This window comes from Amblyraja radiata, chromosome 4 (assembly GCF_010909765.2).
Source record: "Amblyraja radiata isolate CabotCenter1 chromosome 4, sAmbRad1.1.pri, whole genome shotgun sequence".
Lineage (NCBI taxonomy): Eukaryota > Metazoa > Chordata > Chondrichthyes > Rajiformes > Rajidae > Amblyraja > Amblyraja radiata.
This window is the reverse complement of record NC_045959.1, coordinates 2,344,757-2,367,923: the sequence shown is the minus strand read 5'-3', so window position 1 is coordinate 2,367,923 and position 23,167 is coordinate 2,344,757. Positions and strand designations below refer to the sequence as shown.

Here is a 23,167-nt window from a genome sequence, read left to right as displayed (position 1 = left end):
AATCAAAGGGATAAATGATAGAAATTAACTCTCCTCCATGGGACCCTGAACTCCAGTCCTTTTACTGCTCACCAGGAACTTCAAATGATCCTGGCCCTAACTCCGTTTCTGACTTCAGATTCCAATCTAGATTTAAAATGTCTGGGCAGAGGTCCTAGTTTCTGCAAAAACTTGGCTGTCAGTTGGCCTCTTGCATTGCACATTGATTCCATGATGTTTGTTTGGTAATTCAAGTGAAATGTTACGTTTCACAAATTCTCTTTACAATAGATTACAAGGCTATGTCTCAACTGTACAAAAGACACTGGATACTTCTGTGAAACTATTATAGAAATTAAAACATCAAAAAAATATATTTTTTATATATTGTAAATCTTTCCTGTTACTCAGATATAGTTTTTTTTACATATCTTCCTGAAGGAATATTGTAGCTCAAAGATAAACTAAATAACATTTATTGCATGTTTAAGAAAGAACTGCAGATGCTGGAAAAATCGAAGGTAGACAAAAATGCTGGAGAAACTCAACGGGTGAGGCAGCATCTTTGGAGATAAGGAATAGGTGACATAGAAACATAGAAAATAGGTGCAGGAGGAGGCCATTCGGCCCTTCGAGCCAGCACCGCCATTCATTGTGATCATAGCTGATCGTCCCCTATGAATAACCCGTGCCTGCTTTCTCCCCATATCCCTTGACTCCACTAGCCCCTAGAGCTCTATCTAACTCTCTCTTAAATCCATCCAGTGACTTGGCCTCCACCGCCCTCTGTGGCAGGGAATTCCATAAATTCACAACTCTCTGGGTGAAAACGTTTTTTCTCACCTCAGTCTTAAATGACCTCCCCTTTATTCTAAGACTGTGGCCCCTGGTTCTGGACTCGCCCAACATTGGGAACATTTTTCCTGCATCTAGCTTGTCCAGTCCTTTTATAATTTTATATGTTTCTATAAGATGCCCCCTCATCCTTCTAAACTCCAGTGAATACAAGCCTAACTCCAATGAATACAAGCCTAAACTCCAGTAAATACAATTCTGAACCCTGAAGTCTGAAGAAGGGTCTCGACCCGAAACGTCGCCTATTCCTTCTCTCCATAGTTGCTGCCTCACCCGCTGAGTTTCTCCAGCATTTTTGTCTTCCTGCCATTTATTGCATGGTTGTTTGACTACAGTATATTGGGGCTAGTTGTGGCAAAGGGCAATGGTTGTTATTTTCTCTGTGATGAATCAGTTGCCTTTTTTAGGATCAGCCATGTAAAATCATTATTGAAATGGTCATTTATTTAATTTTACTTATGTAACATATTGGATACCAATTCCCAGTACGTAAAGAACTAAATATTCACTGTACTTCAGCCTATCAATAGAATTATATTAAAATCGCTCTATGAATCACTGCCCTCTGGAAGGCGAGTCCGGACTGTCAAAGCTGCCACAGCCAGACATAGAAACAGTTTTTATCCACGAGTAGTTGCTCTACTCAACAGCCAAAAATCTGTAGCCTCCCTTTGATCTGGTATTTTGTTGGTTCACATGCTTGATCAATGGTGTTTTATCATTAATGTTTTATTATTATTAATGTTTAGTGTTTTCGTAACTGTCACTGTATGTCATGTTGTTACTTGTGGGTGGAGCATCAAGGCAAATTCCTTGTATGTGGATACTTGGCCAATAAACGTACTTACTTACTTACTTACTTAAATATATCACTAAAAAAAGCAAACATTTGAGCAGTTAGGCTATTCCAACCATTAACAACAACACCCAAAGTAAAATTATATCAAAGGACCAATTTTTTTTATCCTTTAAGACTGACAGCGTCTTTACTCTTTTCTCTCAATATTTTACTGTTTTCAGTCTCTGCTTATTTTGTTGTCATGAATGTATGTAATTAAATGTAAATGAATGGAATATTACCTGCTGTTTTAGGGTCAGTGTTATGATATCTGGGATACATGATAACTCAGCTGATGTGAATAACATGTGAAAGTGCTGATGGGTTGATTTTTATGTTAGCTATGATTAGTCGTGCTCAGTTACAGCTGGTGGTTGATGTTTGCCATGTTGGATAATTTCATCTGCATGTAACCTATACAAGTAAGATCAGAGCTGTGTTATCAGGCGCTTCTAGATCCAAAATAATGCAACATGTTGTGCAACAATTCTGGAGTTTGAGTAAAATAGTTGGAGAATTAATTTAGAAATGGAAGAACAGATTAAGGAGATTAAGGAGACGAGTCAGCTCGATACTTGTAGCCTAAACAATCGACAAGTATATGCAACACTGCAGTTTTCCTTATGCACTTGCAACTGGTAAGTGATTTTAATTTCAGATTGCTAAAAAAATGTTCTTGTAAATGGAGAAATTCATTTGTATGCACGGAAATTTGTTGTTCCACTGACTCACTGATGTGGCACTGTTATAACCGTGGTGGATTTACAGTGGCATACTGCATTTTGTCACTTTGCTGTTTATGTTGTGTTTGCCAAATGAGTGAAAAAGCAATCTATTTTTATATGTTTAGATGCAGATATTATTGGATGTGAAGAGGCCAAAAGTTGGTACTTTGTTGGAACAGGTTTGTTTGAGACTGGAATGTTAAGATTTGAACGGTTTACTGTGGAGTTCGTCTGACGAAAAGTTAAATTGCCACACAATATTATTTAGGCAGCCTGATGCCATCGGAAATTATATTGACGTCATCATTGTTCCTGCGGACAAGAATGTTATTATGTAATTTTACCATTCAAAAGGTTCCAAGCACCACATGGAAAATGTGTTATGCAAAATTCAATTTCAATTGACCAAATATCAATAGCTGTTGGAAATTAATGCAGGTATTCCTTGTTGTATTCCTGTTCTTACGGCATCTTGATTAAGGTTAAAATTAGTCATCAATAATTTCTTACGGGACAATTATTGGATGACCTCGTTCATCAGGCGGGCAATGAAAATGTGAGTTCTGACACTTGTGCAGATCATTATATTTCTCCTAATGGTTCTTATGTCTCGTGTAATGTGTAATAAATTCAAACTACAGTACTTTGGAACAGACTCAATGCCTTGATTTATAAATTACTATTAACAAATTAAGGCATAGCAAAGTGCTTCATGTGGATTATCAAACCAAATTGGTTATAATTTGGAGACAAATAATAAGAAATTAGCACAAATACTTAAACAAAGAAGTAGGTTCGAAGAAATACTTAAAAGAAGAGAGATAGAAGAATAGAGACATTGAGGAAGGGAATTCTTGATCTTGAGAATGTTTTCAGGAACAAGCTATTTTAGACTTGGTCATATTTACTAAAGTAGGATTAATGAAACATAGAAACATATAAATTAGGTGCAGGAGTAGGCCATTCGGCCCTTCGAGCCTGTACCGCCATTCAATATGATCATGGCTGATCATCCAACTCAGTATCCCGTACCTGCCTTCTCTCCAAACCCTCTGATCCCCTTAGCCACAAGGGCCACATCTAACTCCCTCTTAAATATAGCCAATGAACTGACCTGAAAGATGATGTGGATAAGGATCCCCTAGAGAATATCGGCAGAGGAGCGGCAGGTGAAAGAGTGAGTGCGGGATTGGCTGCAGAAGTTAAAGCCTTGGTGAGTTTTTCCAGAGCAGGTCATTTAAAAACCGGTAACCAAATTTGTAACTTAGCTAACTAGTTAATTGAACAGCAAATAAAAGTAGGGCTTTCTCCAGGGGGTGAAGTGCCTTGGGAGGTAAAGTGTGAGTCTGGCTCAAGAGTCTTCAGTGAGGAGGCTGAGGCAAGGAGGCTGCACTTGATTTGAAATGGCAGGCAAGTTGGTACAGTGTGTTTCCTTCAGGAAGTTGGAAGTCAGGGACACTGCCTGACAAATACACCTGCAGAAATTGTGTTCAGGTGCAGCTCCTGAATGAACACGTTGGGAACTGGAGCACCAGTTGGATGACCTCAGGGCCATCTGGGAAAATGAGAGTTTCCTGGACAGGACCTACAGTGAGGTTGTCACACCAAGGATACCGGAAGAGCGAAGGTGGGTGACTATGAGAAAGAGGAGTAAACATGGAGTGCGGGAGGCCCCGGTGGCTGTACCCAATGAAAACGGGTACATCCTCTTGGGAGCGGATGACACAACAAGATTGAATGGTAAACAGGGCTATGATATCAACTCTGGTGCTGAGGCTCAACGGGGAAGAGTGACGTCAGGCAGAGCCATAGTGGTGGGAGTCTCCATCATCAGTGGTGCGGACAGGAGATTCTGCGGCAGCAGGTGAGACTCCAGGATGGTGTGTTCCCTCCCTGGTGCCAGGGTCCAGGACGTCTCGGAGCAGCTGCACGGCATCCTCAAGTGAGGGGCAGCAGCTGGAGGTTGTTGTGCATGTTGGCATAAATGATGTAGGTAGGAAGAGGAAGGAGGTTCTGCAAAAACAATTTATGGAATTGGACAGAAGACTGAAAAGCAGGACCTGCAGGGTAGTGATCTCAGGATTGCTTCCAGTACGTCGTGCTAGTGAAGGTAAGAATAGGAAGATAGTGGAAATGAATGTGTGGTTGAGGAGTTGTTGCAGGGGGCAGGGTTTCAGATTTCTGGATCATTGGGATCTTGTCCAGGGCAGGAGTGACCTGTATAAACGGGACAAGATGCACCTAAACTGGAGGGGAACCAACATCCTAGCGGGAAGGTTTACTAATGCTACACGGGAGGGTTTAAACTAGATTGGCAGGGGGTGGGATCTCGTGCAGGACAGAGGCACAGGAGAGGCTAGAAGTTGGTATGGAATGTGGTGTGGGAAAGATTAGTGGACAGAATAGGCACAAAGCCGGACAGCGGGGAAGGAGGGTTGGTTTAAACTGCATGCATTTTAATGCAAGGGGCCTGACGGGTAAGGCAGATGAGCTTAGGGTGTGGATAGGTACGAGTGACTGGAACATTGTAGCCGTGACTGAAACCTGGTTAAGGGAGGGGCAGGACTGGCAGCTCAATGTTCCGGGTACAGGAGCTTCAGGAGAGACAGGGGTGAAGGAAAAAGAGGAGGGGGAGTTGCATTGGTGGATAAGGAGGATGTCACGGCTGCGTTCAGAAGTGACATTACGGATGGTTTGTCTAGTGAGGCTATATGGGTGGAGCCGAGGAACAAGAAAGGAATGGTCACCTTGTTGGGGGTGTACTACAGACCCCCAAATAGTCAACAGGAATTAGAAGAGCAAATGTGCTGGGAGATTGCAGACAACTGCAGGTCAAATAAGGTTGTTGAAGTAGGGGATTTTAACTATCCCAATATAGACTGGGAAAATCGTAGCATGAAGGGTTTAGATTGGGTGCAATTCATCAAAAGTGTTCAGGAGAGATTTCTTAAACAGTATGTAGAGGTCCCCACATGTGAGAGGGCAACACTGGATCTAGTATTGGGGAAATTGGGAAGGGCAAGTTAATGAAGTTTGTGTGGAGAAGCCTTTTGGGACCAGTGACCACAGTTCGATTAGGTTTAAGATAGTTATTTATGGATCGGGACGGAGAGGGTCCACATGTTTAAATGCTCAACTGGGGTAAGGCCAACTTTGAGGGTATGAGAGAAGGTCTCGCTCAAGTTGACTGGAGCAGGTTATTTGAGGGGAAAGGAACATCGGCCAAGTGGGATGTTTTTAAAAATGTACTGAAGAGAGCCCAAGATGTGTACGTGCCCGTTAGAGCGAAGGGCAAAGCAGGAAAACGTAAGGAAGTTTGGCTAACGAGGGAAATTGAGACATTGGTCAAAAACAAGAAGGATGCATGGGACAGGTACAGGCAGCTGGGATCAAGTGCATCCCTGGAGGAGTTTTGGGAACTAAGGAGCAAACTAAAAAAGGAGATCAGAAGGGCAAAAAGGGGCCAGGAGATAGCTCTGGTGGGTAGCATTGCAGACAATCCCAAAAGATTTTATAATTTATAAATTTTTAATAATAAATATAAATGTATAAATACATAAGGGGAAAAGGGTAACTAGAGAGAGAGTGGGACCTCTCTGGAATAAAAGCAGTCACCTCTGTGTGGAGCCACAGGAGATGGGCAAGGTCCTCAATGAGTATTTCTCCTCTGTATTTACCGAGGAGAAAGACAGGAGGATGGAGGAAATTGGAGCAGTCACTGGACGTGTCTTGAGAGCAATCAGGGTTACCGTCGTGGAAGTACTGAAGATACTGTCATGTTTGAAGACAGACAAGTCTCTGGGGCCTGATCAGATATATCCGAGGACATCGTGTAAAACTAGAGTAGAAATTGCGGGAGACCTGGTTGAAATTTATGAGTCGTCCTTAAATACAGGAGAGGTGCCGGAGGATTGGAGGGTGGCAAATGTTGTGCCTCTTTTCAAGAAGGGCTGCAGGGAAAATGCTGGGAACTATAGGCCGGTGAGAACATCTGTAGTTGGTAAATTACTGGAGATATTCTGAGGTATAGATTATACAGGCATTTGGATGGGTAAGGGCTGATTAGGGATAGTGAGCATGGTTTTGTTCGTGGAAGGTGGCGCCTCACAAATCTGATTGATTTTTTTTAGGACAGGACAGAGCTGTAGATGTTGTGTACATGGACTTCAGTAAGGCATTTGACAAGGTTCCACATGGTAGGCTGCTCTGGAAAGTTAGATCGTATGGGATCCAAGGAGAGATATCTGAATGGATAGCAAATTGGCTCCATGAAAGGAAGCAGAGAGTGATGGTGAAAGGTTGCTTCTCGGACTGGAGGCCTGTGACTTGTGGTGTGCCTCAGGGTTTGGTGCTGGGCCCGTTACTGTTTGTCATCTACATCAATGATTTGGATGAGAACATACAGGGCAAGATTAGCAAGTTTGCTGATGATACAAAAGTGAGTGGTTTTGCAGACAGTGAAGATGGTTGTGAACGATTGTAGCAGGATCTGGATCGATTGGCCAGGTGGGCGGAGGAATGCTTGATGGCATTTAATACAGAAATGTGTGAGATTATGCATTTTGGGATGTCGAACAAGGGCAGGACCTACACGGTAAATGGTAGACCTCTGGGTAGTGTTGTAGAGCAGAAGGATCTAGGTGCATGGTTCCTTCAAGGTCCAGTCGTAGGTAGATAAGGTGGTCAAAAAGGCTTTTGGCATGTTGGCCTTCATCAGTCAGAGTATTGAGTATAGAAGTTGGGAGGACATGTTGCAGTTGCATAAGACGTGGTGAGAATGCATTTAGAATATTGTGTTCAGTTCTGGGCACCATGTTATAGGAAGTGTATTGGCAAGCTTGAAAGGGTTCAGAAAAGATTTACAAGGATGTTGTCAGGACTAGAGGGTATGAGATATAGGGTCAGGTTGAGTAGGCTGGGTCTCTATTCCAAGGAGCGCAGGAGGATGAGGTGAGATCTTATTGAGGTATACAAAATCATGAGAGGAATAGAATGGGTAGATGCACAGAACCTTTTGCCCAGAATGGGGGAAATGAGGACGAGAGGACATAGGTTCAAGTTGAAGGGGAAAAGATTTAATAGGAATCTGAGGGGTAACTTTTCCACATAAAGGGTGGTGGGTGTATGGAACGAGCTGCCAGCGGAGGTAGTTGAGGCTGGGACTATCCCATTGTTTAAGAAATAGTTAGAGAGGTACATGGATGGACAGGTTTGGAGGGATATGGACCAAGCGCAGGCAAGTGGGACTAGTGTAGCTGGGACATTGTTGGTAGTGTGGGCGAGTTGGGCTGAAGGGCCTGTTTCCACACCGTATCACTCTATGATTCTGTGACTGTAATAGAAAACACAACATGGTAGAATCCTATTACCAATATCCTCAACTTAAATAAGGCAATTGCAATGGTATGAAGGTGGACTTGGCTGGAGTAGACTTGGGCAAATAGTTAAGGGAGAGGATGAGTAGGGAGAGGATGAGTAGGGGTGGATGAGTAGGGGTGGACTGAAATAGATAATTTATAAAGCTAAGTCTAAATATATTCCATTAGAATGACGTATCCCAGGAGAAAGATGAACCACACTTGCTTAACAAAGAAGGGCAAGAAAAAGATTTGATCAAAGACCAGGGCATACAAAGTAGTAAGGGCTTCTGACCTTCTAAGGACTAGAGAGCTGGTAATTTACAAACAACAAACTGTAAGGGACAAAAATATAATGAGGGAGAAAATAGATTCTGAGAGAAAGCTTGTAATGGATCAAAACAAAAAGCAAAATATTCTAAAATAAAGAGGGTAGCTAAAGTAAATGTGAGACAGGGTAATTAATAAAAAACAAGGAAATGGCAAATAAGGTAAATCAGCGCTTCACACTTTCATGATGTAGGCAATCAAACATTCCAAATATATCTGGATGGCTAGTTTCAAACAATATGGAAGTACTTGCAAAAATCTCTATCACAAGGGACATGGAATTGGGCGTGTGCGGATGTGGCGTCGATGGACGAGAAGCCAAAGCAAAGAAGTGGAAGCCAAATAACCGAACGGAAACAAAGCCGAAACGCCAACTAACCGAAAGCGTATGAAGCCGAAACGCCAACTAACCGAAAGGGTTGGACACCTAAAAGCAAACTCACCGAAAGGCCGCTCTGCTGAAACGGCAAACCACTGAAAGGCTGCGTCGCCTACAAGCCAGCTCACCGAATGGCCGCTGTGCCGAAAAGTCAAATAACGGACATGATGTCGCCGAGGGGGCAGGATTTGTCAGCGATTGGTCCAGACCCCCGCGTCCATCACATCACTCGCCGGGGGAGACGGGAGGGTGCGGGTCATTTTCCCACACAAGACCGCCCTGGGCTGGAGGGTGACTGGGCAATCTGAATCCGAGCACCAAGTTGTAAGCGGCCAAATGAGCGCATCCCTCGGGACAGCCCCCACTCTCCAACGGCCACGGCCGCCTTCCGCCTCGTCTCCCCCGTGCAGCCGCACTGTGACGGGCTGTCTGTCGGCAGCGCCGGGTGGGACAGGCTGGTCCCTCCACCCACCCAGAGTCACTGACCGAGATGCACCGCCACACCAGGGTGATTCACCCCCGACACCCACACCGGGTGATTCACCCCCCACCCTGGCCGTGGGGACAGACGGCTCGGGGCATTGGCAGCCATAGTAAATCGCTTTTAAAACATGAGTTGGGAAAACTGGTCCATGTGAAAGATCAGCACCTATCAACAATGAAGGCACTATGAAACCAGCTGCCGCAAGCCCTTCCCACAGAAGGATCTCGACCCGAAACGCCACCCATTCCTTCTCTCCAGAGACGCTGCCTGTCCCACTGAGTCACTCCAGTATTTTGTGTCTATCTTTGGTGTGACAGTTGTCTCATTTCATCGGCTTCATGTGTTGCGCGCATGGAAGAGATGCTTTACATGCTGCTTGCATCTATTCAACCAAGTGTGTTATTAATGAAATCTCATATCTTTGCGAGGGAGGGATGGAGTGGATGTGACCACCGGCTAAAGCAAAGGCATAGTTAGGACAGGGAAATAACCCCACCACTTAATTAGCCAGGTTCCTGAATATAAGAACTATTTATACATGTAACGTTTTTGTTTTTAAATCAGTAACATTTTTTGAGTTTTAGTGCCGAGCCCATCCTGTGGGAAGGGCTTGCGGCAGCTGGTTTACAGCTTACAGTGAATCACCCCGTGTGGATGTTAGGGTCTGGGGGTCGGAGGTGGGGGGGGTGAATCGCCCTGGTGTGGGGGTTGGGGTCCGATGGCGGTGCATCGTGGTCAGTGACTCTGGGTGGGAGGAGGGACCAGCCTGTCCCACACCTCCGCCCACCCGACCCACAGCCCGTCACAGTGCGGCGGCATGGGGGAGACAAGGCGGAGGGCGGCCGTGGCCGTGGGAGAGTGGGGGCAGTCCCGAGGGATGCGCACCTTCGGCCGCTTACAACTTGGTGCTCGGGTTCAGATTGCCCAGTCACCTATGACTTGTGTGGGAAAATGACCCCCACCCTCCCGTCTCCACCGGCCAGTGATGTGATGGACGCAGGGGTCTGGACCAATCGCTGACAAGTCCCCCCCCCCTGGCGACGTCATGTCCGTTATTTGATTTTTCGGCAGAGTGACCCTTCGGTGAGGTGGCTTGCAGGCGACGCAGCCTTTCGGTGAGTTGGCGTTTCGGCAGAGCGGCCTTTCGGTTGATTTGCTTTTAGGCCTCCCGCCCTTTCAATTAGTTGCCGTTTAGGCTTCGTACGCTTTTGGTTATTTGACGTTTCGGCTTTGTTTCCACTTCTCCGCTTCGGCTTCTCATCCATCTATGCCACGTCCGGGCACGGGTATTGGAAAAACTAATGGGCCCACATGATGGCAAATCATCAGGCTTGCACCTGAGGGTGTTAAAGGAAGCATCTGCATAGATAGCTCCTGCAGAGATAGGCAGTTGGTTGAGGATTTTCAAAACTTACCAGATTCCAGGAAAGAACCAGAGATTAGAAGGCCATATTTGTGATTGTCCTTTAAGGGATGAAGTCTCGCTGAATGTAATCAAATCAAATCTAATCAACATCTCTCCAATAAATCTGAAGAGATCAGCATATGAGAAAAATCCGATAATCCATACCACCTTACGAATCTGGAAACAGGTGAAATCAACTCTTAACTTGAGAAATGTGTCTCTTCTCTCACCAATCACCAATAATCCCTCGTTTAAACCGTCTACTTTAGATATGGCGTTTGTACACAATGGGAAAGCTTAGGAATTAAAAAGCTGGAAGACCTTTCTACCAAACACAATTTCACTTTTCTTCTTTCTTGAATCTAATGGATGGTACCTCATGGAACCCAAAGGCAGAATGCTTGACTTAGTAGGAAAAGATTCACCAGAATACATGTAAATTATCTACCTTTTAAACTAACATGAAAAATGTCACAAGCCACATCATGGCGCAATGGGTTAAGTGTTCGGCTGGCAACCGGAAGGTAGCCGGTTCGAATCCCGCTTGGAGTGCATACTGTCGTTGTTTCCTTGGGCAAGACACTTCACCCACCTTTGCCTGTTTGTGAATGTGTGTGAATGTGTGTGAGTGACTGGTGGTGGTCGGAGGGGCCGTAGGCGCAGATTGGCAGCCACGCTTCCGTCAGTCTGCCCCAGGGCAGCTGTGGCTACAGAAGTAGCTTACCACCACCGAGTGTGACTGAGGAGTGAATGAATAATGCGATGTAAAGCGCCTTGAGTATTAGAAAGGCGCTATATAAATCCCATCCATTATTATTATTATTATTTATTAGTGTTCAGGATCTATGCTTGAAATCTGAACTGATGTAGTGTACAAATAACAAGTGATGGGGAACTCATCAGTTCAGGCAGCATCTGTGGAGGGAATAGATTAATGACAGTTCGGGTCTTCAATCCTTCAGATTAATTGAATAGGAGGAGAAAGCTGGAAAAGAGAGTTGGGAATGTGGCAACGCCAGATAAATGATAAGCAAATGTGTGGAATATGTGACAAAGGCTCGAGGCAAAATGGAGACAAAATAGGTGTCAAATAAGAAGACTCTACTTCTTTCCTTATATAACTCCTGTTGGTCTCTTTTTGCCTTTTTTACTATCTCCACCCATCTGCCAATCACTCTCTCATCACCAGTATCCACCTATCACTTGCCAGGCTTTACCCCACCCCAACCTCCCTTTTCCAGTTTTCTCTGCACAATTCTAATTATCTGAAGAAGAGACCCGACTTGAGACGCTGTCTGTCATTCCATCCACAAATGCTGTCTGATCCGCTGAGTTCCTCCAACACCTATTTTAGCAAATTTGCAGATGACACAAAGCTGGGTGGCAGTGTGAACTGTGAGGGGGATGCTATGAGAATGCAGGGTGACTTGGACAGGTTGGGGGAGCGGGCAGATGCATGGCAGATGAAGTTTAATGCGGATAAATGTGAGGTTATCCATTTTGGTAGCAAAAACAGGAAGCCAGATTACTATCTAAATGGCGTCAAGTTGGGAAAAGGGGAAGAACAACGGGATCTCGGGGTCCTAGAAAGTCTATGAAAGTAAGCATGCAGGTACAGCAGGCAGTGAAGAAAGTGAATGGCATGTTGGCCTTTATAACAAGAGGAATCGAATATAGGAGCAAAGCGGTCCTTCTGCAGTTGTACAGAGCCCTAGTGAGACCACACCTGGAGTATTGTGTGCAGTATTGGTCCTCTAGTTTGAGGGAGGACATTCTTGCTATTGAGGGAGTGCAGCATAGGTTTATAAGGTTAATTCCCGGGATGGTGGGACTGTCATATGCTGGGAGAATGGAGCAGCTGGACTTGTACAATCTGGAGTTTAGAAGGATGAGAGGGATCTCATTGAAACATATAAGATTGATACGGGCTTGGACCCGCTAGAGGCAGGAAACATGTTCCCGATGTTGGGGGAGTCCAGAACCAGGGGCCACAGTTTAAGAATAAGGAGTAAGCAATTTAGAACGGAGACGAGGAAACACCTTTTCTCACAGAGAGTGGAGAGTCTGTGGAATTCTCTGTCCCAGAGGGCGGTAGAGGCAGGTTCTCTGGATGCTTTCAAGAGAGAGCTAGATAGGGCTCTTAAAAATATCGGAGTCAGGGATATGGGGAGAAGGCAGGAACGGGGTACTAATTGGGGATGATCAGCCCTGATCACATTGAATGGCGGTGCAGGCCCTAAGGGCCGAATGGCCTACTCCTGCACCTATTGTCTATTGGCTCAAGATACCAGCATCTACAACCTTTTATGTCTCTCTGATGTACTAAATGTTAAGTTGACATAGTTAGTCTAACACCTGTTTTCATTGGCACATGCTTATCATACTAAACTCATAATTTAGTAAAGGATGGATCATCTTACTTCGGTAGGTGCAGAAAAATTAATATTTCATCAGAGGCAGAAAGAGAAGCTGTAGATAAGATGCATCAATTTGATTAACTTGTGGGAACCTCTGACTCATGACTGTTTAGTGTGGAGAATAAGTATTTGGGATGACATTTAGAACTTTAAGCATGCACAAGGAGCACACTGTAAATGGCAGAGGGAATACATAAAGGGCCAGTCCCACGAGCATGCGACTCCATGCGGCATGCGCGACCTAACGTGGTCGCTTGAGCCGTACGGCCTCGCGGGGCTGGTCCCACTTCAATCGCCGGAGCCGTATGGAGTTGTGCGGAGCTGTTCCCGACATCGCGCGGGGCTCCGAAAGACTGACACTGTCCAAATATTCCGTGCGGCAACGGCCTGCTGGCCCGTAGCCGCCTCAATGCCATATGCACCGCCTCGACGGCTGTGCGCAGCGTCTCGACGCCGTACGTCATGCGCGAACTTCCCGCGGACTTCGCTCGAACTTCACGTCACTCACTCGACCTCCGCGCGGCCCCCGCTTCCGGTTTGGTCACGCTCGCCGCATGCAGGTCGCATGCTCGTGGGACAGGCCCTTTAGTTCCCCACCCACCTGTTTCTTTAAGCACCTGAAGCCATTGTGGAAAGAGTTGCCGTTACCAAACTGGCTTCATCAAAACCCACAAAACTGAACTAGAAACATCCTCCATCTTGCGGGACTTGCCTTAAAATAGTGGACTAAGCCTTTATTTTCTGTCGAAAAATGTACAAGATTAAAAATAATATAATGTGAAGATAAGTTGGTATAAAGAAAGAAAAGGTTTAACAATGTTGATTAAAGGCCCAGTTACAACTGCTTTGATGGCTAAGATGCTCAAGCAATCAGATAATTAACTAACAATCAGAACCTTGCTGGGAGTCAGCATGGATTTACAAAGGGAAAATCATGCTTGACTAATCTTTTGGAATTTTTTGAGGATGCAACCAGGAAAATGGACAAGGGAGAGCCAGTGGATGTAGTGTACATGTACTTTCAGAAAGCATTCGATAAGGTCCCACATAGGAGATTAGTGGGTAAAATTAGGGCACATGGTATTGGGGGTAGAGTGCTGACATGGATAGAAAATTGGTTGGCAAACAGGAAACAAAGAGTAGGGATTAACGGGTCCCTTTCAGAATGGCAGGCAGTGACTAGTGGGGTACCGCAAGGTTTGGTGCTGGGACCGCAGATATTTACAATATATATTAATGATTTAGATGAAGGGATTACAAGTGACATTAGCAAATCTGCAGATGACACAAAGCTGGGTGGCGGTGTGAACTGTGAGGAGGATGCTATGCGAATACAGGGTGACTTGGACAGGTTGGGTGAGTGGGCAGATGCAGTTTAATGTGGATAAATGTGAGGTTATCCACTTTGGTAGCAAAAACACAAAGGCAGATTATTATCTAAATGGTGACACGTTGGGAAAAGGGGAAGTACAGCGGGATCTGGGGGGTCCTTGTTCATCAGTCACTGAAAGTAAGCGTGCAGGTACAGCAGGCAGTGAAGAAAGCGAATGGCATGTTGGCCTTTATAACAAGAGGAGTTGAGTATCGGAGCTAAGAGGTCCTTTTGCAGTTGTACAGGGCCCTAGTGAGACCATACCTGGAGTATTGTGTGCAGTTTTGGTCTCCAAATTTGAGGTAGGACATTCTTGCTATTGAGGGAGTGCAGCGTAGGTTCACAAGGTTAAATCCCAGGATGGCGGGACTGTCATATGCTGAGAGAATGGAGCGGCTGGGCTTGTATACTCTGGAATTTAGAAGGATGAGAGGGTATCTTATTGAAACATATAAGATTATTAAGGGTTTGGACACGCTAGAGGCAGGAAACATGTTCCTGATGTTGGAGGAGTTCAGAACCAGGGGCCTCAGTTTAAGAATAAGGAGTAAGCCATTTAGAACGGAGACGAGGAAACACTTTTTCTCACAGAGAGTGGTGAGTTTGTGGAATTCTCTGCCTCAGAGGGCAGTTGGGGCTGGTTCTCTGGATACTTTCAAGAGAGAGCTAGATAGGGCTCTTAAAGATAGCGGAGTCAGGGGATATGGGGATAAGGCAGGATCGGGGTACTGATTGGGGATGATCAGCCATGATCACATTGAATGGCGGTGCTGGCTTGAAGGGCCGAATGGCCTACTCATGCACCTATTGTCTATTGTCTAATAAGTGTCTATCACATGTACGGGAATAAACGGCAGATGCACAATATTTTTAGAAAATGGCGAAAAGGTATTAATTAAATGTGTTGTTTGACGGTCTTGAGATCTACACTAGCACACGCCATGCATTGCACACAAATTAGTTAAGTCAGTAGCAAGATAAAGGCTCCCCAGTATCCTACTGTATGCAAGTGGATTCAAGAAAACCTTGTACATCAGTACATGGAGAGGAGAACTGATGGGGACAAGACGTGAGATGCCCTTCGCCACAAATACGGTTAACTGTACAGAGTGCCAGTGGCGGAGTATCTTGGGAACCACGCTCATGATGGTATTAGTTTAGGTATAGACATGGCAAAGGGCAATCATAGACCTGGGCTGATCTCAGTAGTGAAAAGACAATTTAACCAGACAGCCATTTATATTTTTCTATATGATGAGAAGGAGTAGGAAGTAGTAGGAAGGGGTACAGGAATTGGTGACCAAGCACTAGACCGAGGGCATTGAGGATTATTTGGAAATGTTCACATCAAATGTAATATCAAGAGAAGGAAATAGCCACCTCACAGTTCTAGAACCCCTACCCATCACCTGTATTAACTTGAAGAAACAGAAAAAAGCCCACAGGAGAACAAGCACAGATAACTCAGACAATGTGGGGGTTGAATAGGGTGGCTGGAGCTGTGAGGCACTCTTCCATCCATATGCAGAAAGCCTTGGTGGACAAAGGATACAGGGTGAAAATTGGAAAGCAATGTGCAAAATTGGAAAAGATGAGAGAATATTGTCAGGTTGTAATTGTATCTACAGGAATTTTCAGTCGTGAAGTTCGGGGGGGACGCGACTTTTCTTGTCGTGTCTCCCATCTCCGTCTCCGTCTGCGCTGAGGCTTAATGGCGGAGCTGGCGGCCTCGGGGCTGTGGTGGCGTTCTGGAGGCGGTCCCGACTTCGGAGCTGGGGCGGCGTTCTGGCATTCCGGCGGCGTCCGCTGGACTGGAGGGCGGCAGCTTCGGCAGCTTCGACCACCCCGGGCCGCGGAGTTTGAATCGGCCCGTTCGCGGAGCTCGGATTCAGCCGTGGGACTAAATCACCATCGCCCAGCGGGGGCCCAACATTGCAAGCCTGGATCGCCTCAACGCAGAGGGAGAACAAGGAGGGAAGAGACAAGGACTTTAAGATTTTTGCCTTCCATCACAGTGAGGAGGTGTCTGGTGAACTCACTGTGGTGGATGTTAATTTTGTGTTTATTGTGTGTTTTTGTTATCTTATTATATGTATGACTGCAAGGCAATGGAATTTCGTTCAGACCACAAGGTCTAAATGACAATAAAGGATACTTTGACTTTGACTTCACCACTCTGCAGATGCTGGAAATCTAAAATGTAAGCAAAATGCTGCAGATTCTCAGCAGCCGAGGCAACATGCTGTCATATCTGCTGGGTGTTTCCAGTATTTTCTTTTTTCTTTTCAATTTTGATCATGCATGAAAGATGCCCGTCCCAACAAAGTGAGGTTTTTGTCCCACCATTGATCACTGTGAAGATGCAGGAGTAATGCATGCATACACTTATAACAGGATACTTTAGATCACATTTCTAACAGAGGCATGGCAAAGACATTGAACAGGTAGAATATCGTCTTGGCAGGAGCAGGTAGACAGCGTGAGGATGTTCTTCATGGTTTGAGCAGCAAAACCTTTCAGAGTTAAATGAAGAGTAAAGGGCCTGTCCCACTTTCCCGAGTTATTCTCCCGAGTTTTCAAACTCGCAGAATGTTCGTAACAAGTCCGTAGGAGTCCATGAATATAACATAGCGGCTCGTTATGTCAGCCGTAGGTACTCGGGGCATCAGGTACGTCGGGGCGTTTTTTCCAGCCTGATGAAAAATGTCCACGAGTAAAAAAAATAGCCCTGAGTACCTACGGCTGGCATAACGAGCTGCTACGATATATCCACAGACTCCTACGTCTTCCTACGGGCTCGTTACGGACATTCGACGAGTTTGAAAACTCGGTAGAATTCGTGAATAACTCGGGAAAGTGGGACAGGCCCTTAAGAGCCCAGACAATAAAATGGTGTTTCCTAATGAAGTAATCTTGTAATATTCTGTGTTACAGGAGTGCTAGTGTAATACACATTTGATACTATGGTTTGATAAATGAAGGAAGGGATGGAGTGCACATTTGCAGTCCACTCATCCTGACATTGGTGTTGGACAATTTATTGTGAATAATTTTGAAGGTCAGGGTTAAGTATTGAATATATGTGTTCATGGAAGACCATCAGCCTGACTTTGATAATACGAAGTCTTGTTTCATGATCAACTTCAATCCTAAAACATAATCTACAGGATTTGTTGATGTGAGTGGTGCTTGAATGTACTCAGCATGGATTTTTGAACAAAGCGATGATCAAAGTACAGAAGGAAGATTGTTATGCAGAAGTACAGCCCAGTGAGATTTAGGATGAAACAGAAGGTGGATTGAACATTTTCTGAATGTAGGAAAACAAATAGCAAGGCTCAAATGCATTCTCATTGATTAGAAAACTGTGTTCATTATTCTACAGAGATCAGTAACATCCTCTTGAGTGAAATACTTTGCTAAAACCCCTGTCTCACGGTGCGAGTCCAACCACGAGTGATCCCGAGTTTAATACAAATCAAACTCATGGTAATCGCGTAGAATTAACGTAGCGGGAACGTCGGAACTCGTAACGCTAACGGCAGGTACTCGGGAAACTTGTTAACTCGTGAAAATCTTTCAACGTGATGAAAGATTCTTGAAGTAAAAATTTTAAACTTTTAAACTCGTTGTAAGATCGTAGATGCCCCATAGATGCCCCGTGAGTTTACCGTAGTGACTCGTGACTCTACGGTGGGAACTGAGCGGGACAAGCAGCATCTCTGGAGAGAAGGAATGGGTGACGGGATGATGTTTCCAAAATTCTGCTAAGGGCTACTGCTGACAGCAGTAGATGTACTTTTAGTAACATCCACCTAACTTGTTCCTTCCCTGCTCTCATGGTTCAGAATGATTTTTTTTTTAAACCTGGGAGGCTTTTATTGTAAGAAAAAAAAACTTTTCTCTGCTCAAAGAACTCTGCAACTATGATTGAACACACCCAGGAGTGACAGAGGTCACATGCTTATGTCAATATTAACCTTTTTTTCACCCAGTTTTATTCCACCAGGGATGTCTTACGTTCCTCTACATGCAACCTCCGGTAACCACCTTCAACTAGCATCGCAACCGGCTTCGACTAAAAAATTACCGATTTTTAAAACGACAACCTATTTTTAGTCGCGGCTGGTTTTGAATTTTTTTGAAATAATCGCCGGAACAGAGAAGCCTCGACTACGCGGAAACCACTTTCGACCATTAGGGAGAATGACCAAAATGTCCGGGAACCTCACGGAAACCTTGGGTGAGGCGCAAGGCCACCAGAGGTTTCCGTTCAGGTTTCCTAAGTGGGACAGGGGCTTTAGTAGCTTCAAATTCCTGGGCGTTAACATCTCTGGCCTGTCCTGGGCCCAGCATAGAGATGCTATCATGAAGAAGGCACGCCAGCACTTCTACTTCCTTACAATGTTAAAGAGATTTGGTATGTCTCCGAATGTTCTAACAAATGATTACAGATGCAGTGTAGAAAATACTCTGACTGAGCAAAAAAGAACACGTAGGTCCCCTTAAGAAGCAGTGTGTTAATTTATGCGTGGAGCAAGGTTTAAAATGAATACTTTTTGGCAGTGTTTACTGTGGAGGAGACATGAAAACTAGTGAGTTCAGGGAAGAGAACGGCGATATCCTGAAGCATATGGTCATTACAAAGGAGTAGGTTTCCGCAGGCTTGAAGTAGGCAAATGGGATTAGCATATTTGGACATCTCGGTCGGCATGGATGAGTTGGACTGGATGGGCTTTTTCTGTGTTGTATGACGATGAATTTACCTGTATCCAAGTATAGCAGATACATAGATTTCAAGTCCACTGTGTACACGTGATAAGAATTTTTGTTGTATCAGAAAGTTCTTCCAGCAGTTTGTGTTGGGGTGGTTAGCTGCTGTAATGAAATAATTTGACAGGATCCATAGGTTGTTGCATGACACTCTCTCTTACAGCAACCTGACCACACAGATGTGCAGGATTTAAAATCAGAAACTCTTTTTGGTCTTTTCCCTCTTCTTTCTTTTTACTTTAATTACAGCTTCAACTGAGATGAGAGTTTTGAATTTGCACGTGATGCTCGTGGTATGTCCCGTGATATACTGTAACCACAGGAATGACTGTCAATTGCAAAGTCTGTAGGCATGTTCATTTTTGAGGAGAAAGCAGCTAAACCGTTTATCCTTTTTATAAACATTCACAGTATATCTTGTCATAATAATGTTGAGACCTATGTAAGAATGTTGCTGAAACCACAGTGCCGAGGACCACATCAGGTCAAACAACATCTGGAGAGGGAATGTTTAGGCTATGTTTCAGGTCCTGAATCCTGAAGACGGATCCCAACCTGAAATGTCGCCTGTCCAGTGTGGAAATGAGGGTAGCTTCTTTGGTCAGTTCTCACAAGGTGGTTGGAGAAGGTGGAGACCAAACGCATGCCAATCCAGTGCTGGGAGTAGGTCTCGTTGGCATCCCTTCACCAGGAAGTCAAACTGATTCCCAGAAATCTTTGCTGGCAGTCAGTCCATTGCACTCCCCCACCACTCCCGGATTTTTCCATACATTGATCTCTGAACCGTCCACACACTTCCCCCTTGTAGCATCACTGTTGCTTCTCTACCATCTCTCTCTCATTCTGAACACTAACATCCAGAACAGTGAGATTGATTATGTGGGAGCAGGTTGGTGAGCAGAGGAGTGCACCGGACAACCTGCAGATTAATGAGAAGGGACATTATTTTGAGAGATGCTGAATATTCTGGAATATGCAATGTCTGTAAAATGTTAATTCAAGCAGGATTTTCTCCATATTGTAATGGTTGTGCTTCAGAAACTTTGTTCCAATGAATTCCTGAATATTGTGCTTGGAGAAAAATCCGCAAGCCGCTATTATATTGTGGGTTTAATAGATATCGCAGTGAATGAATTTCTGAATTTTCCTAATTAGAGGAAAAATAGAGGGATTTTTAATAAAAATTGGTTACTGTCCATTCCCAGGTGTATGTCCAACATTGTGCAAACAGCTTCATATAAATTTGGTGACATCCAGAATGACTCAAAGTTTTGATCTTCATTCCAGTGTGCCTTATATAGGGCCCTAGTGAGACCACACCTGGAGTATTGTGTGCAGTTTTGGTCCCCTAATTTGAAGAAGGACATTCTTGCTATTGAGGGAGTGCAGCGTAGGTTTACAAGGTTAATTCCCAGGATGACGGGACTGTCATATGCTGAGAGAATGGAGCGGCTGGGCTTGTATACTCTGGAGTTTAAAAGGATGGGAGGGGGTCTTATTGAAACATATAAGATTATTAAGGGTTTGGACACGCTAGAGGCAGGAAAGATGCTCCCGATGTTGGGGGAGTTCAGAACCAGGGGCCACTGTTTAAGAATAAGGAGTAAGCCATTTAGAACGGAGACGAGGAAACACTTTTTCACACAGAGAGTTGTGAGTCTGTGGAATTCTCTGCATCAGAGGGCGGTGGAGGCCGGTTCTCTGGATACTTTCAAGGGAGAGCTAGATAGGGCCCTTACAGTTAGAGGAGTCAGGGGATATGGGGAGAAGGCAGGAATGGGGTACTGATTGGGGATGATCAGCCATGATCACATTGAATGGCGGTGCTGGCTCGAAGGGCTGAATGAACTGAACTCTCAGTTTTTGTCATGCTTCCAGAGGCTGATGAAGGTGATGAATTTCCACTTCTTGCAGATAGCCTTAACTAGCAATTGGCAAAGTGAAGAATATATGGTGGACTGGGCAATGTAGATTGCGGGCAGCTGGCTGCAGTCCTGCTTGGAGATGGGACATGCAACTTAAGAAAATGAAAATCACCTCTTCAAAATGTAACTGCTGCAAGATTGAGGAGTATATATATGACGTAGAGTCACTGGTTATAGACTCTGGGAGCACGACATTTGGGGTTGATAGATCAGGAAAGCAGCTAAGGTTGGGAGGAGCATGATTAAAACAGGGTGGGGAAGTGGAGAGATTGGGACATTTGGCTAAAATGGAGGTAGGAGGACTGGCAATTTATTGGAAAGAAAGGGGGAAGTAAGTTGGAAAGATTAGGGGTTCATACAGAATGGCAAAAGAGTATCATATTATCCCAGGACCATACAGCACAGTATCCAGGTTCACATTTCATAATTCATGTGATTTAATCTGCTAATAGTCAAAGATGTAACAAGTTAAACTGGCATTTGTTTTAATGCATAATGGCAAAAAACACAATATTATTTGATCCATTGTCAGTGCGCACATGTTTAACTGGTGTCGGTAGACACAAAATGCTGGAGTAACTCAGAGGGACAGGCAGCATTTCTGGAGAGAAGGAATGGGTGCCATTTCGGTTTGAGACCCGCTTCAGTATGAACATTGATTTCTTCAATTTTATATGACTAACCTAAAAACAATTCCCTTTTTGCACCCCCTCCCCCCCCCCACTAGTGGTGAAAACTGCCCAATGCATCACCGGTTCTTCACTCCCCTCCATTGAGTCTGTCCAAAGCAAGCGATATCTGCGAAGGGCGCTCAGCATCGTCAAGGACTGCTCTCACCCCAACCACAGACTGTTTACCCTCCTCCCATCAGGGAGGCGCTACCGGTCTCTCCGTTGCCGGACCAGCAGGTCCAGGAACAGCTTCTTCCCTGCGGCTTCTTAACTCTGCACCTTGGTGATTGCCAGTCACCCCCCCCCCCCTCCCCCCCCCCCCCCCCCCCCCGGACACTCCTTCCCCCAGAAAATTTGCACTACTACTAATGTAATGAGCAGTACATATATATATTTTACTGCTCATTATTCTATGTTCGCTCTTCTGGGTGAGATGCTAACTGCATTTTGTTGTCTCTGTACTGTACACTGCACAATGACAATAAAGATTGAATCTGAATCTGATTGTATTCATCTTGGGCTCACACCTGGGCCACCAATCATCCTGGTATGTCCAGCTGTATATGTCACGCACTGTATTTTCTGCAAACTTAACGGGTGAAGCAATAGAGAATAGATTATTTTAGGTTATCAGATGAAGGCAAGACAGGTTTACATTTTATTTGTCCCTTGGTATTCCCTTATGCACATAAATTGTTTTGCTGCTCAGAGAAATGTTGCAATAACTAAGGCCACGGCACATTTGTGAAGAATTTCAAATCGAACTGACACTTAATAGTTATTAAATTCTGTCTGACTCACAAGCCTGAAGGGATCCTTGTTTTTTTTTTGATGGGAAGCATGTGAGCTGTTCTGGTGCTGTTGTGCTGACAGCGAATGGGGCATTATGAAACACTCTAACTTCCTGGAAGCAGCTGGGGAGATAAGAAGCGAGCTGTAAATACAGATAAATGCCATTTAATTTCCTTTGTACAAAATGACTTATTTTGTCCTTCTGCCACCTGCAGGAAATTGCACCAGCAGTTTGAGATGTATAAAGATCAGGTAAAGAAGATGGGTGATGAAGCACAGCAAGAAGAGGAACAGAAGAGTGATGCACCCACCTGTGGAATCTGTCACAAAACCAAGTTTGCCGATGGCTGTGGCCACATCTGTTCATATTGCCAAACAAAATTCTGTGCTCGGTGTGGAGGGAGAGTGTCACTGCGATCAAACAAGGTACGTTGACAATGATGAATGGATATATGGATTGCTGATTATGACTAATCACGATCAACATCCTTCTCTGTTGAATATTTATCCTCAGTTCTCATTTTAATTTACATTTATTTCCTGATTGAAATGTTCCAGTTTTGGATCATTTTGTTCTCAATTCTGAATGAAAACATTTACAGCTGTATATTTCAATGTACTATTCATAATCCTGAATTTCTGAGATTGAACCTCCCCCAACAAGTAAATTGAGTGTGATGCTCACATTCCCATTTTCTTGGTTCAACAGTAATTCTGCCTGTCAAGGATAACCCTATATCAGCATGGTAAATTGTATAAATGATTTCTGTACTCAACACTTTGACAGTGACTTGATCTTAAGAACAACCATGATGGAAGACACCGCAGAGACCGCTCCCTCCGTAACTCCCTGGTCAATCCGTCC

The 23,167-nt window shown here is 44.6% G+C and overlaps 1 protein-coding gene and 1 long non-coding RNA gene across 3 annotated transcripts in view; one reads left to right on the top strand and one right to left on the bottom strand.

Moving 5' to 3' along the window:
• rims2 (regulating synaptic membrane exocytosis 2) overlaps positions 1-23,167 on the top strand; it is a 922,071-nt gene that overhangs the window by 213,691 nt on the left and 685,213 nt on the right. Inside the window, exons 1-2 of one of the 2 annotated variants that reach the window (XM_033018898.1) lie at positions 2,039-2,310; positions 22,518-22,728. In XM_033018898.1, coding sequence (XP_032874789.1) covers positions 2,201-2,310; positions 22,518-22,728 — 321 coding nt within the window. In that variant the 5' untranslated portion in view covers positions 2,039-2,200. Of the gene's footprint in view, positions 1-2,038; positions 2,311-22,517; positions 22,729-23,167 lie in introns of those variants that run through there. The other variant, XM_033018897.1, reaches the window with a different exon arrangement.
• On the bottom strand, positions 15,792-15,964 carry LOC116971787. Its single transcript, XR_004411622.1, has 2 exons — positions 15,907-15,964; positions 15,792-15,869 (listed from the first exon to the last, which is right to left on the bottom strand). It is a non-coding gene; the product is annotated as an uncharacterized LOC116971787 (long non-coding RNA).